General features: G+C 38.3%; 1 protein-coding gene across 5 annotated transcripts; it reads left to right on the top strand.

The window, feature by feature from the left end:
* Positions 1–179: 179 nt before the first annotated feature.
* tdrd7a (tudor domain containing 7 a) lies at positions 180–16555 on the top strand. 5 transcript variants are annotated; one of them, XM_084930849.1, is made up of 23 exons: positions 261–529; positions 626–698; positions 853–1082; positions 1207–1351; positions 1522–1636; positions 1753–1848; positions 2213–2241; positions 2691–2731; positions 3000–3170; positions 5314–5745; positions 5908–6104; positions 6956–7148; positions 9799–9910; positions 10065–10276; positions 10780–10914; positions 11491–11574; positions 11706–11840; positions 11944–12054; positions 12626–12800; positions 12951–13111; positions 13645–13838; positions 14118–14278; positions 16038–16555. In XM_084930849.1, exons 3-23 carry the CDS (start codon positions 879–881, stop codon positions 16259–16261), a joined length of 3327 nt encoding a protein of 1108 aa, XP_084786975.1. In that variant the 5' UTR covers positions 261–529; positions 626–698; positions 853–878; the 3' UTR covers positions 16262–16555. The 5 variants fall into 5 exon arrangements, with proteins under 5 accessions (XP_084786977.1, XP_084786973.1, XP_084786976.1 ...); XM_084930851.1 differs by lacking the exons at positions 261–529; positions 626–698 and adding an exon at positions 180–252 and having other exon boundaries at positions 1213–1351; XM_084930847.1 differs by lacking the exons at positions 261–529; positions 626–698 and adding an exon at positions 180–252.
* Positions 16556–17544: the final 989 nt, after the last annotated feature.

Raw genomic sequence — 17544 nt, 5'->3', positions numbered from 1 at the left:
CACTTAAAAGCAGCTTTTCAAAAAAATTGATTAAACCTTTTTTGTGTGATGTAAGAAAATATGTGTTAGCTAGTTAAATGTTTACGAGACAAATAAAAAAAAAAGCGACGTAATGTTTAAACGTATATGAGGCGGTTCAAAATTGCGCTATTCAGGATAATTAACTACTGGGAGTTGTGGGCGTGCGCGAGATTTTGAGTTCGCGAGAGAAGAGTTTCCAGGCGTTTGGTTATCGACTCAAAACAGGTGCAGGTACTATTAACTTTTAACCGTCTCCCTGTCGATAAAATTACCAAATTTAAGTTGATGTTAATTGCGCAATATAGATGTTTTTTCGCTGGTTTATGGTTTATGTCAACTGTGGGCCGAAATGAAGGACTATTTCCGACCTCCGAACGAGCTACTTTGTACTAACAGTTAGCCGTTAGCCAACTCCCGTGTTTTGCGCCATTTTTCTCCATGAGGATTAAAAAGGAGTCCAGTAATGACGCACTGAGATTTTGCTCTTTGCATCAATGATACAAACGTGGTATACCAAAATCTCACACACCAAACTTATTGGTGAGGTTTTCGACACCTGAAACTCCTACCTAATCTTTGGTCACTCCTGTGACTCCCTTTACAGGCTAAATTCATGAACCTGAGTGGAGAGAAAAAAAAAAGATTTCGGACATAATGAGTGTGCCCCAAACGTGTTGGTATGTTAACTTAGGGACCAAAGATTTGTAGATTTTTAAAGTGTCCAAACTGTAAAATATATCAGAGCTCTTTGAAAATAAGAATGTTACAATGTTATGTATTTTTTTTTTTTTTTTTTTTTAAAGAACATGTTTTGCTTTCTGTTTTTCTCAGTTCTGTGCAAGTCTCAGTTTGCCAAGATGGCAGATGCTGAGTTCGTCAAGAGGATATTGCGGGCTGTCCTCCAGTCCAGCAAAGACGGCGTGTCAATTGACAACCTTCAGTCAGAGTACCGGTCACTGTGTGGAGAGAACATCCCACTGGAGAAGCTGGGCTTCTCAAAGCTGGAGGACTACCTCAGAAGCATTCCCTCCGTTGTGAAACTTGAGTACAGCATGGGTCAGGTGAGTGTATTGTTTAAAAAATGTTTTCCCTCTACACTACTGCCTCATCAAACATCAAAGAACTGGGAGACGTATAACTGCTAGAAATTTTTATTAAACACATTTTTATTAATCTTTACCTTAGTTACAGTGCTTAGCTGCAGTGCATGAGGAGACTGCCAACATTGCTCAATTGGTTGCCAGGCAGAAAACCTCGAAGAAATCTGGTCGCTCCCAGATTGTGAACTGCAAGATGAGATTCAAGCCTCCCAACTCCTACATGCTCAATGGTAGGAGGTGTTTCTTAGTTGGAACAACTAATTAATCATGGTCTCGTCTTAGACAGAGAAAAAAAAAAAAGGATTAATGTCATAATGATTGGGCAGGTTTTCATACACTGTATCTGTGGGGAAACATTGGTCATTATTTATATGGTTTGTTTTTCTTTCCTTGGTTTTAGTGAGGCCAAGGACTTCACTCCGCCAACCTTCAGCTCATAGTAAATGTTATTCACCAAAAAACCGTTCTTGGCCCTATGGTGGCTATAGAGGTTTCAGTGCCTCAGGGGACTACAGGTAAACAATATCTGCTTTATTTATTTATTCAAGGAATTATAAGCAATAGTTAGACAATAATTTCAGCTTTGCAGAAATTCTTTGTCACACTCTGTCATAATCTTCTCAAATGCTAGGAAGTTGGACCAAGGTTTCAGCTCCATCACACCAGTTGAACACCGACAACCAGCTCCTCATCCAGCTTTAAAACCAGCATGTGTTACACTTAACAGGTGAAGATACACTTGTGGGCAAATTAAGCTTAAGCTCTCCTCAAAAAAATGTACTGTGTAACTTTAGTATGTATAGCCTTTAAGAATCATAGCTACATGAATGCAAAATTCTGTGTCCTTACTCCAGTTATAATATTAGTTTAAACTAAAACATGGCCCAAGTAATCTTATATCAGCATTAAAGTCAGATTTGATGGCTTTGAAAATGTGACAAAACCAAGAAAAGAATAATTGAGAAACATTTGAGTGAGACACCAAGCCAAGTTATTTAGCTTACTATTGAATGAAAAACAATATCACTGTTGAGTGACAGCTTATTGTTATGAAATCACATTGTGCTTTAAGATATCTATGTTGCTAACAGGAAAGAGAAGAACTTGATGAACTCCAAAGGTATTTGAGATTTTTCTTTTTTTTCTTCTGATAGCACAACTTTCTAAGTTGAATCCAAGTATAACAAGAGTTACACAAATATAGTGCTTTTGCATATATCTGCTTTTAAACTGCTCTTTGGGCATATTTTTAGATCTTTTCAAGATAGGCTTGGTAATGTATTACTAAAGAAAAGTACCAAGCTTGTTAGTAAAGTGAATTTGGCTGTGCAGCATCACAATATATAACTGTTTGACTTTTTATCAGCTATAGTGCTCAGAACAATGTATGGTCACAATAATCATAGGATCTGAAATGAAACAAAGTTTTGCTCTAGTGCTAATGATTGATTTAAGAAGTTAATACAGCATATGTATAAAGATTAACAACAAACAGCAGTGCTCTGCTTTTGAGACTGGCTTGTATCAAAGTGTATTTACTTAATTTCTATCTTTTCAAACATTTTTCAGAAGTGAACCTACAGCGAGTATCTATGCCCAGCCAATCCCAGGTACGGTCTGTTGCTGTTAATTTTGTCAATATTAGAATATAAAGTGCTCTTTAGATGGTCAGGACAACCTTAATACTTCTGAGTAAATAAATACACTTAGAATCCATATTTATACTATTTCAGTTAAACTATTTGATCACTGAAGTCACATCAGATGCTTTCTGTTTAAGAAAATAACTTTTGCATAGTTTTGATAATATGGTATAGTAGAAAGTTTTAACCCATAGGTGGCAATGCAACACATGATCGTTCAAATCCCTCCATGCAGGATAGTGAGTATGACGTGGAGCTGGTGCAGAGTCAAATAAGTCAGCTCCTGGAGAAGTACTACAGTGGACTGTGGATGTCAAAACTCTCAGAACTCTATTGTGATACGTTCAGTCGGAACCTCCATCCTCAGGTGCTCAGGGACATGGTAAAGTGGACACACGTGTGTACGGTAAGTTGAGTATTTTGAGGATTTTTTTTTGTTCTTTTTAATGTCTTGTTTTATGTTAGGTTGTAAACCCAGTGACAGTTTTCAATTTCAACCAGTTCTGCAGTCTCAGAATCAATTATTTTGAAAACTTGTAGTTAAAAATGCCAAAAAAGGGTTAGTAAGGGTGGTTGTGGACGTATCGTGATGCCTTTTAAACAAAAAAATACTTTTAGTCAAGTTTTCTTTTTTTTCTTTTTTTAACAAACTCTTAGGAAGTGATAGTATTTTCAGTTGAAATCGTTACCAGTACTAGTTTTCAGACCTATAGCAAAGGAAAAAGTAATGCTATGCCTCAGATTTGTTGAAGCTAGCTTAAGAGAGGTTGCAGTCAATGAGCAGCAGTATGGCTTCATGCCAGAAGAGTGCACTAGAAGGAGCTTCACTGTGGCCTTTTCTCAATTCTAAGTACGCGAGTACGCACTCGCGTTCTCGGGGAGACCGGACTTGCCGAGACCGCATGGGAGTACGGACTTGCCGAGAACATGAGCACGGACTCGCGATTTGTACAATTGGAACACCAGCGTACTTGATGATGTCACAGGTCCGGACTTTTTACTGCCGTCCCCTCTTAATTTAACTGTGAGTAATATGTTATGAAGCTTAACTTTAATCACAGCCAAACCGATTTACTCAGGAACAAATAAAACACTGAAATAAACCAAACATTAAATTTTAGAAGTGATCTAAGTGACTTATGTCATGTTTAACCTCAGTAGCGAAATAAAATAAAAATAGTGTACATGTATGTTTTAATAAAAACAAGCAGGTGAGATGTTAGAACGCTTTTATTTATATTTTAGTGGACACTCAATACAATAGGCAGCTGCTGGGGTTTGGGGTTTGTTTAAACTGAGTAGCGAAAAGACCGCGGGGGCTTGAAAATGATGTGCCGGGAGTCCGCTGCTCTCGCCGGCTCTAGTGATCCTCGACCTCGCTATCTGCTATAGAGCTGGCGGGTCACAGACGTCTCCAAAAACGTCGGAGCGCGTTTGGAAAGATATGATATCTTGATAAATCGAGCAGATATTTGAAGCTTACACAGCTACATTCTCGCTTGAAAATAACTTAAGTTTATTTTGTGACCCAGAGAGAGTAATATTTAAGTTTTTAGCCCCGCTCGTCCGCCATTGCTGCGTTTGAGTTTTGGACGAAATGCATTCTGGGATATTTAGCTGTACCAAGTCCACACAAGTCACCACCGATGCATGCTCGATAAAACAGGCGGAGCAGGAACACATCCGGGACTTTTTCACGTTCTCTGCTTGATGCGTACTTTGAATTGGAACAGTACTTGGTCTCCGACTGATGACGTATCACGAGAACGCAAGTACGCATATTGAGACAGGCCCTGTGTCTCTGTGGATGTAGAGAAAGCATATGATAAGGTGCCAGCTAACTATTGTACTGCACGAGGAAGTCAGGAGTGGCAAGTAGAAGCATGTGAGGTGGTATAGGATATGTATGCGGACACTGAAATGGTGGTGAGGTGTGTAATGGGAGTGACAGATGGGTTCAAGATGGGGATGGGATTACATCAGGGATCAGCTCCGAGCCCCTTCTTGTTTGCAGTGGTGATGGGCAGGTTGACAGATGAGGTCAAGTAGGAGTTTCCCTGGATGTCATCTGTGAGCACCAATCTGTAGTAAAAGTAGCGAGCAGGTGAAGGAGAGTCTGGAAAGATGGAGGTATGCACTGGAGTGAAGAAGAAAGTTGGATGCAAGACAGAATACACACGTATAAAATGAGAGGGAGGTAGCAGAGTTTAAGATGCTCAGAATTTCACTGGGAATGACCAGTATAAACAAGATTAAAAATGAGTCAAAGTTTGAGGAGACAAAGTTTGAGGCAAGGTTGAGATGGTTTGGAATTGTGCAAATGAGGTATAGTGGATTTATTAGACAAAGAATTTTAATGGAGCTGCCAGGCAGGAGTACATGTAAGATTCCTGGATTTAGTGAAGGAGGTCATGGAGAGGGTTAGAATGACAGAGAAGGGTGTTAGAGATGGGATAAGTTGGAGGTGTGTTGCTGTCTTTGATTGTATACTTAACAGCTTTATTTAAGATTTTCACTTTTTTGTGTGTCTCATTTATCTTCTTCCAAAGGTAGAGGAACTTTCCACCAACCGAGCCGACCGGCTGCTCTACCCTCCTCTGCCTACCAAGAAATCTCCTGTTCCTTTAAAGAGCACCACCAGCACTCCACAAGCATCGCCCAACAATTTAAGCACTACCAGCACACATTTTTCTTCATGTCCCTCAACACCTGAAAGCCCTTGTACACAAGTCACATTCAATCCCACTTCTGATTCTACACCATGTCCTCCATCAAAACCGTGTGCTGTTGTCTCAGCTGATGTTCGTCAGAAAATAAAGGAGCTCCTTTCCAAATACAGCCAGGGTCTATGGGCCCATGCTATGCCCAAACTTTTTATGGAGACCTACAAGGTGCCATTCCCTGAGCATGTACTGGACAACTTGTCTCTTTTGCTTGATATATGCAATGTGGAGTACCCCTTGCCACATGACAAGAAGAAGGTAAGAGATTGATGCAGTGTAGGTGACGTATAAGTTGAGTAAACAGCAGTAGGTGTTCTGATGGGTATCACAGAAACTGTAGGGGTGAAAATGGTTATTGTTTGCAGCTAAAACAACAATGATTCTAACAATGGTTATGTTTTCGTTCTTTCCTGTGATCAGGCCATCCTCTACAAATCAAGCAGAGCAGACATAAAACCCACAGACAGTCGAGAAAACCAGCAGGGTATAAGGCATCCTCTTCCTTCTGGTCTGAAGGTCCTGAGTCCTGTGGTTCCTCCCTCTTTAGTTCTTCCCTCAGTGCAATACCCATCAGTGCTGGTTACTGAAGTCAAGACCACCAATGCCGTTACTGTAAGGTGAGACAGACTTTATTAATGCAGACATTTTTGTACTTCTTAATGCATTATTAAATCTAAAAAATAATTTAAACTCAGTCAACAAAGTGGAAGAGAAAAATCTAAAACCTTTGAAAAATAATTTTGTTATAAACATACCGTGGTTCAGGGGGTTGGGAAGTTCATCTTGTAACCGGAAGGTTGCTGGTTCGATCCCCAGCTCTGTCTGTCTTGGTCGTTGTGTCCTTGGGCAAGACACTTCACCTACCGCCTACTGGTGATGGCCAGAGGGGCTGATGGCGCGATATGGCAGCCTCGCCTCTGTCAGTCTGCCCCAGGGCAGCTGTGGCTACAACTGTAGCTTGCCTCCACCAGTGTGTGAATTTGAGAGTGAATGAATAGTGGAATTGTAAAGTGCTTTGAGGGTCTCGAAAAGCACTATATAAATGCAATCTATTATTATTATTATTATTATTATTATTATTATTATTATTATTATTAATAATAATAATAATAATAATATTATTAATAATATTAATAATATTAATAATAATAATAATAATAATAATTATTATTATTATTATTATTATTATTATTATTATTATTATTATTAATAATAATAATAATAATAATAATAATAATAATAATAATTATTATTATTATTATTATTATTATTATTATTAATAATAATTATTACTACATAATATCAATTCAGTCTTTTTTTTTGTGTTTGTTTGTGATTTATTATGACTAAAATCATGTCTTGCAACCTTCATTATTTGGATTTAATTTGAAAATACAAAAATGTTTTCCCCTCACAGTAAGTTATGACAAATTGAAGAGTGAAGTGATAAAAATCTTTCTTTCTTCAGGTATGTAGGTGAGAACTACTCCAACGCCCAGGAAGCCATGGAGGATGCCATGCAAACCTTTTACAGCCAAAACTCCATTCAGCATCCTGTGTCTAATCCCATAGTTGGTCAGCTTGTAGCCGTCAGAGGTGAGGATGGAGCTGAGATGGCCAGAGGACAGGCCTTAGAGGTCACAGGCCCCAACAAGGTCAAGGTAAATTTCTTGAATTTATTTATTTATTTATTTTTAACCATAGTTCTGTGCTAGTGTGTTTATGAGTCCTTAAAGTCCTAAATGTTTATATTTAAAATATTTAGTTGCACCCACTACAATTTTAGTCACCCTGAGAGTTTCTGACACACAATGTCACTGTTTTTGTTGTTGTTGTTGTTTTTTAATCCCCTTTATGCGTCTCAGTAAATTATATTGATAGAGCCAAGCTTTTTAATTTGGCTAAACAATCAGGCAGTTTTTATAAGTGTAAGAGCATTTAACTGTCCAAAAGTCTTGATCCATGTCTCATTTCTCTATATTTTGCTGGGGAAATCAGAGATGGTGGCAGTGATTTATGAAACATGAATATAAGTAAAGCATATAAAGTTGGAACAGACTTGAAAGTCCATATTGGTATGCCCACATGTTACTCTTTAACACAGACTGAACTCTGTTTCTTGGAATTTCTTGGAAGTGGTGCTCAGGAAGAGTTCTCCAGGCATATTGAAGGTCATTCAAAGCTCTTCTTTTTGTTTCATTCTCAATCTAGATGATCCCACACATTGGTGGATTAAAATCTAATGATACTACTCTTTCCCTTTCTTAAGAATTAGTTGAAGAAGATGAGCTTGATAGTGTGGCTGTTAGTCTATGTAAATAAAAAAAAATGCAAGTTTAAGGACAAGTGGCTTACGAAAGTGGCATGCTTACGCAAATTAAGATAGGCAACATAGCTTGCTTTGAAAGTGAAACCTTGACACACTGGAATATTTGTATTTGCATGGGTTTCTCCAGTTTCTCACAATACAAAGAAATTTGAATTTATGGTTCTGTCTCTGCCAGGAAGTGTCATTTTGACCTCTCCTGCAACAAAAAAATGTATTTCCCTCGGATTAGTTCTCCATACTGTGCACTCTCACTTGGGTTCAGCTATGGTTTCCTCGCTGCTCTGTACAGTCAGTAAAATGGCCAGTTCTCCACATGTTTGGTCGCACACTCCCACCTCTTACCCACTCTGCTTTAGTTCAGAATCCCATGCTCACCTTGGCAGTTAATTATATATTTTTTTAATCTAAATTAGAGCTGGGCAATATAAGATTTTTTCATATCACGATATGTTTTTTTCATTTCTGGCGATAACGCTATATATCACGATATAAGCCAAATAACTATATTTGTAGGATTTAAATGTGCCGTTGCTCACGTTTAAAATGTGAAATAATCAGCAGCTTGTTTTAATTTAAATATTTATTTCCCATAATAAGTTCAACAGGGTAGATGTACTTAAGGAACATGAGACTTCAGTTTCAGATAAATAAAGGCAAATATTGCAAACTACACAAAACGCAGCCGCTAAAGCGTTTAAGTTTCAAAATAGAACAAACAAAACAGGCTATTAAATTGTCAATTCCACTTAGAAACAAAATATTAATTCTAAAAATAAATCTTAGTTCGTTTTACAGAAGAACAGACAAAATTGACTAACTTTTGTCAATATCAAATAAACTGAGAACTAAAAGTAAATTCTCAATCTCTCCTTGTTGTATAGCTTAGCTTTTCAAACAGTTTTAACAGTTACTTTAGTCTGACAAATGACGAATTAGCGCTTTCAGTCAGAGATTGAGCATGCACCGCTTTATTGTATTTCCAGACTTGCTTTCGGCACAATTTACAGTGCGCGCTACTCTGTTTTTTGTCTGACTTGAAATAGCCGAAATACCTTCACACTACGGAACTTCTATGGCTCTTCCGTTCGACAAGCTCTCCGGCATTGGAACCATCATCGGTTTTTTCTTCGGTAACCTTCGCTCACGCTCTCGGTTGATTTTTCTCTAGTCGGCAAACTCATTTCCTTCATTACCTGGGCAGCCCGGCTGGCTGCTTCCCAAACAAATAAACATGTGCACCTTGGCACTTGTGCTGCACGTAACAAGTCACGTGATGCTGCAGCTGTGATTGGTTCGGCTCTGCGCTACTTAATTTGGATTGGCTGTTCTTTTTTTTTTTTTTTTTTTTTTTTTTTAAGAGGCCAAGAGAGATGAGGCTTATCGCAATAGTTTAATTTTTCTATCGAGAAAAAGTTATTTCGCAATACATATCGTTATCGTTCTATCGCCCAGCTCTAATCTAAATACTATAACGTATACATTTATTTATCTATAACATTGTCTAGCTCTGGCTCATGTTATAGCATCTTTCATGTCAAAATATTTGTTTAAAATTCAGCACATGAATAAGCCCTGTGTAGGAATATGAGATGATGGGGTTTTATTTTAACAGAGGTAAAAGGATTTTTTTAAATGCCAAGGGGTTAAAATGACCCCCTTTGTGGTTCTAATGTTAAACTAAACCAACTTTATGTACACTTGCAAAGAGTGCATTCTTACTTTTGAAAATTAATACTCTGTATGTTTTGTTTTTGTTTTTTTGTTGTTGTTGGGTTTTTTTTTTTATTGTAAGTTCAGTCTCAACATGTGTGAGACTGATGTTTAAGCTCCATCACAATACAATGTGTATTAAAAGATCTCCAAAAGTCTTATAATATTTAACTTCTGTGTGTGTGTGTGTGTGTGTGTGTGTGTGTGTGTGTGTGTGTGTGTATATATACGTAGACATGTGAAACCAAAGAACCTCTCTGTGTGTCTGTCAGGTTTACTACATGGACTATGGCTTCTCTGTAGAGACTAACATGAAAAATCTGCTGGAACTACACAGGGACTTTCTTTCCCTGCCCTTTCAAGCCACTAATGTTCAGCTTGCAGGTATGTAGAACATTAGGAAATTCTGTTTAACTGTTTTATACAGAACAAACTCAATCTCTAGATGAAAAAGGAAATGTTTTTAGGAGTCACTGTTACCCTGATGCTCTTGCCATTGTCTTCATCTTTTTCTGTTTCTTTACTATCCTCCTGTCAGGCCTAGAAGGATTCAGTTCCCATCCATTGGTGCTCTCACTTTTGGATAATGTGGCAGTTGGAAAGATCCTGCTGATGGAAACATTAGAGCCATGCCAAGAGAGTGAAGTACCTACAGCAGTACTTTATGATACTTCACAGGATGACGACCTCAACATCAACTCCGCCTGCCTGAAGGTTCTACAGGACAAGACCATGAATAACCCTCTGTCTGTAGGTTTACATATTATTGAGGATATACCTCATTTTTTTTATGTGGTCAGACAATTAGTTCTAGTGGGGAAGACTTAGATTTGTAATTATTTTCCTCCCCTTTTCATATTTTTCTTATAAACTCAACATAACCACTAAGTGGTGCTGTGTTACCCATACTTTATTGTGTCTTATGTTACAGTAGGGGTGTGTGTTTGCGTGTGTGTGGGTGGTTTGGAAACTGCAGTTTTATATTCAGCTTGGAGCAAAGTGAATTGTTAGCCCTCAGGCAGAGCTTGCTGCTTGTTATTTTATTGTTAGTTCATTATGCTTCAATAAATGAATCTGGGTTTCATTTATTGAAGCATAATGCACTCATTTTAGCTCCTCAAATGGCCAGAAATAATATGAAAATGCAAAGACTGTTTTGTGTGTGAGACCCTAACCATTATCATCATTGCTGCATCACACAAGTTTTTGATGAATTCTTCCAGCATTGTCTAATATGATACTGTTGCCTGTAGGTAAATGTTACCTATCAGGATGTGTCTGTCACAAATGTGTGTCAAGATGGCACCTTGTACTGCCAGCTCCCTTCCCGTGGAACTGCAAGACTGAGCAAGTTACTACAAGAAACAGAGGCCTACTTCATTTCCCAGGTATATAATACTTTATAGTACATACATTCATGGAAGAGTGGAAAACAGTGGAATAAGGGTATTTCCACATACTATGTGTGCAGGATTGTGTTTTTGTGAGAAATAAACAGCTGAGAGAGTGTAGTGATAAAGATAAGGAGGGGAAAAATACATTCCCCATACTGGGCCTCAGGGACAATGAGGTTTTTGTGCAGTTGTTGTACCTCACATTGGCTGTTTAAATTGCTTTTCAGAAGCATGCATTTACTTTAAATACAAAGAACAATGAATGCAAAAAACATCTAGTTTTTTTAAAAAAATGTTCTTGTTGGAGGTTTTTCCTTAAGGATGACCTTTGAGCATGAATGGCTTCCTTTCTTCTTCTTTTTTTGTGCCTGTCTTTTATCTCGTTGACAGTGCATTTGATCCCCACCAAAGACTTCAGACACTGGTCTGTCATTTACTGGGTTTTATTCATTATTTGTACTTCTCTCAGATGTGAGTTCCTTGCAATTGCCGTTTCACCTGTGGAATGGGCGAAGCTTTCTAACACTGTTACTGTGATTATTTTATTTTATTCCCCCCCCCCCCCACTAGATCACATCTGAGTTCCTGGTGTCTAGGCCCTTCATTGGCAAGTTCTGTCTAGCTCGCTACAAAGAAAAATGGGCCAGAGTTGAGGTAGGAATCAAATATTGACAATGTATTTGTTTGAAGACTTAAAAATAATTTAAAGAAATATTTTGAGAATATCAAAAATCATGACCAGGAAGTTTTTCTTCTTCATCATCTTCTGTTGCTTTTATTTTTAGATCACCAACATGTACGGTAACAGAGTGATGGAGATTTCCGTCATTGACTTTGGTGTCCCAGCAACACTAGAACTCACTGATCTTCGGGAGATCCCCCCTCTTCTTTTGAAAGACTTCATTATCATCCCACCACAGGTTAGTTACTTGTGTTTGTTCTAGGTGATGGAGAGATCAGTGGTCAGACAGGCTTCACGAGTTTTGTAACACATGTAAAGGTTTGTAATTGTGTCTTCTCCAGGCTATTAAATGTCGCCTAGCTGACCTTCCTGTTCCTGAGGGTGACTGGAGCCAAGAGGCCATTCTGTGGGTGAAGGAGGCTGTTATGGGCTCTGAAGCCTGTAAAATGAAGGTAATATATACATCAAAAAATAGACTTGGTAAATGCTGCTGATAATAAAATCTTCACTTTGAAGCACAGTAACTTGTAATTGCATTCTGGAATAATGGCCAGTGTGAAAGAAGAGTGATTTTTGACAAATTTTCAGGTAAATGGAATGAAGTATCTCTAAACGGGAAAGATTTGACTGTTGAGACATACCATAACCAGCATTGCTAGTGGAAGAGCTATGGACAGCATCTACTAGCACTGGTCTAACGATCCACAAACCATGAACTTCTGATGGATAATGAGAATGTTTTGGACCAAATATGATTTGTGTTGGCTCTTTCACTCAAAATGCACAAAATAAAGGATCTGCTGGCACTGTATTAGTGCTGTACATCACAGGGCAAATCATAGGTCTTGTAGGTTCTAACAGTGTGTTAGACTTCTGGTTGTCGTATTTTGATTCATTAGTAGACGTGCAGTTAAATATCAGTTAACTCCAAAGTGCAACTGTGTAAAGCAGTCACGATAAATTTAAGCTCTCAATTTGTACATTTTGTCCATGCATTCTTTTAACCATTCTTTTCATTTTCAGATCTTGAAACTAAACCAGGACACAAAGGACACGCTTGTCTATATGTATCTTTTCATTGGCGTTGACGGTCAGCATTTGGACGAGAGCATCAACCATCACTTGGCCCAGTCAGAGTTGTGGAAGAAGCTCACAATACAGAACAACAACACAATCACCAGTTGCAACATGAATACAGGTAATGGTGCACATCATAAACATTCTGGGTCTGAAATACTTCCTACCAGCAGTCAACATTTGACCTGAAACTTTTATTTTTTTATTTTTTTTATTTAAGCTCATAATCTCTAATATAATATTTTGAATGGGGTGCTGTTTAAACTTGTAGGTCTCACTCCTGTGATGGAGAGGTCATCTCTCAGCAGCTCAGTCTCGAATCCCGCTGTGAAGGCTTCACCCCAGCTACGTCACGTAGCAGGGGGCGGGGATGCTACCACCAAAACTCAGACGCAACTACTTCAGCTGCCACCTCCGCTGGATCTCCCCTTGGTGCGTGAAGATGAGTTAACCTTCTATTGGGAGTAAAAGATGGCTGCAAGAATAGTCTGTGTGCTTGAATAGTCTCAAGCACACAGCCCTGGCTTTAAGCACAAAACTCCTCCCTACCACTCCTTTAAATGCTTTTGTTGCCAGGGGAAGCCAATCTGAAAAAAGTTGGTTTAGAGGGGAGCATGGTGAAGCCAAAGTGGTTTGTTTCAGAGAGAATAAACTGAAGCTCATCAAGGCTTAGTTTAAAATAAAACAATTGTTTTGCATGGTGAAACATGCAGTTACTCCAGTCCAACAATAAAACTCTAACATTGAAGCATTGAAAATGAATAGAATTTTCCAGTTAAAAGTTCAACATAATCTTGCTGTTCAAATTTGTCCAAAGTATGTAATGCGTGTGTATAAGCAATTTCTCACATCGGTTTACAGATTATGGTCAAATTAAATTTGTAAAGAATATGGGTTTGGGGTTATTCCAGACCCAAAAAAAGCTGGAGTACCAAGAAGTCATTTTCCTTGTCCTCTTCTTTCAGCCTGGTCAGAATATAGATGTGTTCGTACCAGTGGCATGCCACCCTGGTTACTTTGTGCTGCAGGCTTGGCATGACCTGCATAAGCTGGTGGTGTTGATGGGGGAGATGATGCTTTATTACAACCAGACAGGGAAGACCAACCCAACCACCACCATCCAGAAAGGACACATCTATGCTGCCAAAATAGACAAAAAGTAAGTCAACACATGGCTGCTAAAGGTCTGTCAGTTTTTCCGAAATAAATCAACTACTTCATTTATTCTCTCTCCTTCCCTAACACATTGTCTTTGTAGCATATTTTTGAGACTCCAAAATTATAAAAGATATTCTTAAAGAATTCTTCTTTTATAAGTTTATATTAGGAGGAAAACCTTCAACTGCTTTGCTGTGTGATGCCAAGGTTCACAGTTTAAAATCAATAAGTTGCTATTGTGTCAGGGTCAATGGCTTAACCGATGCTTACCTGTATGTAGTTGGCACCGTGTGAAGGTGAAGGGGAGTCTTTCCAATGGCTTGGTGTCTGTCTACCAGCTGGACTACGGTAAGCATGAGCTGGTCCACAGTACGCTCATCAGGCCCTTAATAGAGGAGTTCAGACAGCTGCCCTTCCAGGCTATGACTGCACAACTGGCAGGTGAGTTATTGTCTTCATATAGCTTCACTGGTTTTTTACATATAGATAGAGATATAGATAGATAGTAGGGGTGCAACGATACGCAAAATTCACGGTTCGGTTCGATACTTTGGTGTCACGGTTCGATATTTTTTCGATACAAAAAAATGTTCATGCCTTTTTAATTTGTCATTCATTAAAATTATAAATGTATATTTTAACTCAAAAGTACAGTTTTTAAATGTAATGTTGCTGAAACAAAAAATAATTAAAAAATAAAATAAATCTATCTGATCGAGAAATCACTCATCTTTGGAAAAGAGAGTTTATTACAGAGAAATGGCTCTTTCCAAAATAAAAGCTATACTATACGCTTCTTCTGGGGTATATTCTCAGCAGCATATTAAACATATCAGGTCCCCATAAGGAGAATCATGTGCTAACGGCTGTCTAAATGACTCGGGTAAAGTTTGTAGCATGCGTGCTTGTTGTTTTTGTCTGCTTATACTTGTCTTTGCACTAGGATGATGTCGGCGTAAATGTGCAGTCATATTCATTGTGTTCCCACTAGTGCTGTCAGCGTTAATCTCGTTAAAATGACTTTAACGCCATAATGGCGCAAATCTCCATTAACGAGCTACCGCGGATCGCCCCGTGTGTGGGGCTGGACGGCGTCAACACGTTAACGAGCTAACTGCGCTAACGCACTAGTTCCCACCAATGTAATTGAGCTTTGCGTGGCACATCCGACATACTGTTTTACTGTTGTCCATGACGCGCTTACCTTCAGGGTCATACGTCACATGAAAACCAAAATAGTTCCAAACGCCAGATCTGAATGAGGGTGGGGGAGGTTCAATTTCGGGTAGCGTTGAGGCAGTTGCCATGTTGCAGCGAGCTTAGCTTCTGTCTCGCTAGCACGCAGTGTAATAAATACAAAGAAAATTGTGGCAGTTTCAACTTATGTAACACACTCAACTCCAGGTACACGACACCCAGCTGAAAAAACTTCACGCAAGTAGAGTTGCCCGAGATTCACAGAATTTACAGAAAATGTAACATTTTTGTGATATATCTCGTTGTCGGGGCGATAAATGTCTTATATCGGGATATGAGGTTTTGGTCATATCCCACAGCCCTAGGTACAATTATAATGTCTACTATTGGAATAGCAAAATTCTGTTTGAGGGTTAGCTACCATCTGAAACCTGGAATGTCCTTCATGGGACTGCTTGCCACTTGCAAAGAAGTGTTCAACAAGCAAATCTTGTTGCATGTGACTTAACTTGACAGCCCAACTTAGTATCCAATCAATCAATTTATTTATAAGCACATTTTAAAAAGGTAAAAAGTAGAACAAACACAAAGAACAAAACAAAAACTCAGTCAAAATTAAAAGCTAGTGAGTAAAGATGTGTTTTCAGACAGGTTTTAAAGATGTCGAGTGTTGGAGAGATCTTAGTATGAAGAGGCAGACCGTTCCAAAGTTTGGGCGCCGCAATTGCAAAGGCCTATTTTAGCCTGCTTCAAGGAAAATCAGAAGCAACTTACCAGCTGACTGAGAGTTCTATTTGGAGGTTTTGTTAGTTGTAGGATCAGAGAGGTGTGACGGAGATCATCCATCCATCCATCCATCCAAACATAGTCACTACTACCAATCAATATAGTGGAAGCCAAAATGCAAAAGACCGTGGGGGGGGTGTTGTAGTAGACATGTCCATGTTTTATATGAAATCTGTGGTGTACACATACTAGTTGTTTCCTTTTCCTGATCACACAGGTGTAACACAGCACCAATGGTCAGAGGATTCCTCGATGTTATTCAGAAATCATGTAGAGAATCGTGCACTGGTCGCAGTGGTGGACAGTGTGCAAGATGTGTCGGAGGTCAAAGGTGAGCCTTGGGAGCGCAGGTTGACAGTTTACCTAGTGGACACCACAGTGGATAATCAGGACCTTTGGATCCACACAGTTATCACTGCGATTGATGTCGAGCTGTCTTGAACTTCTAGAATGGAAACACAAGCATGGGGATAAATGTCCTCTGTTCTGTTTCAGTGTTCATTATTCTGTACGAAGACTTTTGAGATTTGGTAGGGTCACAGTCTTGAAGTTAATAAAAATTTCCTGCATTTTTCTTTTGGTTCTAGTTAAGTCATATGTGTTCTTTATTGCATGTTTTGCTTTTTCTTTAAGCTGAGCTGACTTTGCAGAGTTTGATATTGCAGTGAATCCAGCTGTTTATTTATATAATATATATTTGAAATGTATACTTCTGAAAAAATTGTTGTTTTTTTTGGGGGGGGGGGGGGTTGTCTTTTTTTTTTTTTTTTTTTTTTTTTTTTTTTGTAGGAGGTTTGCATGTGCGTCCATACCTTCTGGCTCAAAAAGTTTAATTCTGATTACAATTTTCTAGGTAGGGTCATAAATCCAATAAATTTTTCCTTATATCATCAATGTCAGTTTAATGGTTTGTTGGGCAAATATTGGGGGGAGGATGAGCAATTTCTTGTCAGCAGATTCTTGCAAGTGTGATGTGTATTTTCAAAATATAGAAAGCATGCACCGTATAAAGATTTCAAGTTTAACCTCTGCCTTCCAGTATCATTTTGTATAATGGACAAATTAGTTTTAATGTTGTAAAGTTAGTGTTTGCACATTTAACCCCTGATTTCACTTTTACATTTCACATTTCTACCTTTCTTCTAACCTTTAAAGGCACTTTTGTCAAGCAAAAAAGCTGTCTAGTAAGTTTGAAATATGTATGTATAATATTAAAGGAGCTCAGATTATTCATGTCCAGTTATTTAAAATCGATACCTGTTATCCATTACCTATCTTAGTCCTACATAATGTCTGTGTAATCAAGTAAACATCTGTCATGCTACCCTGACCTGACTAACTGCATTACAAATGTCTTCAAGTAGCTTTAAAAAGAAAAACACATAAAATTAATATACATGAAATACAGTAATATTACCTTTAAAGTAAATAATGCTCAGAGTGAGCTGCCTTGGGAGAGTGCTGCTTGTTTATCAGGTGCTTTATTAAACAGCTTTGAGTTTTGCTACATAATATTTAGCATTGTTGTTGTTGTTGTTAACTTAATCACGAAAGTAGAAAACAAAAAACTTGGTCCTATTAAAACAGTTGATTTGTAGTCAAAATATTCTGTAACTGCAGATTCTCCCCCCCCCCACTTATTATGAACTGTAGCTTCACCCACATTAAAATGAGTATTTTAAACGGTTTTATTTGGCTATCTGTACAAACTGAATCAGACTGAA

The sequence above is a fragment of the Perissodus microlepis genome, chromosome 6 (assembly GCF_051167445.1).
Source record: "Perissodus microlepis isolate ML-2025 ecotype Zambia chromosome 6, ASM5116744v1, whole genome shotgun sequence".
In the NCBI taxonomy this organism is placed as follows: domain Eukaryota; kingdom Metazoa; phylum Chordata; class Actinopteri; order Cichliformes; family Cichlidae; genus Perissodus; species Perissodus microlepis.
This window is presented reverse-complemented; position numbering and strand designations above follow the sequence as displayed.

What these genes read in the sequence shown, in the direction of transcription:
- tdrd7a (XM_084930847.1), top strand. Translation starts at nt 879, where the DNA reads ATGGCAGATGCTGAGTTCGTCAAGAGGATATTGCGGGCTGTCCTCCAG. An exon ending in AGGCCTACTTCATTTCCCAG is followed by an intron (nt 10,915 to 11,490) that starts GTATATAATACT and finishes CCCCCCCACTAG; the next exon opens with ATCACATCTGAGTTCCTGGT. An exon ending in CTGAAGCCTGTAAAATGAAG is followed by an intron (nt 12,055 to 12,625) that starts GTAATATATACA and finishes TTTCATTTTCAG; the next exon opens with ATCTTGAAACTAAACCAGGA.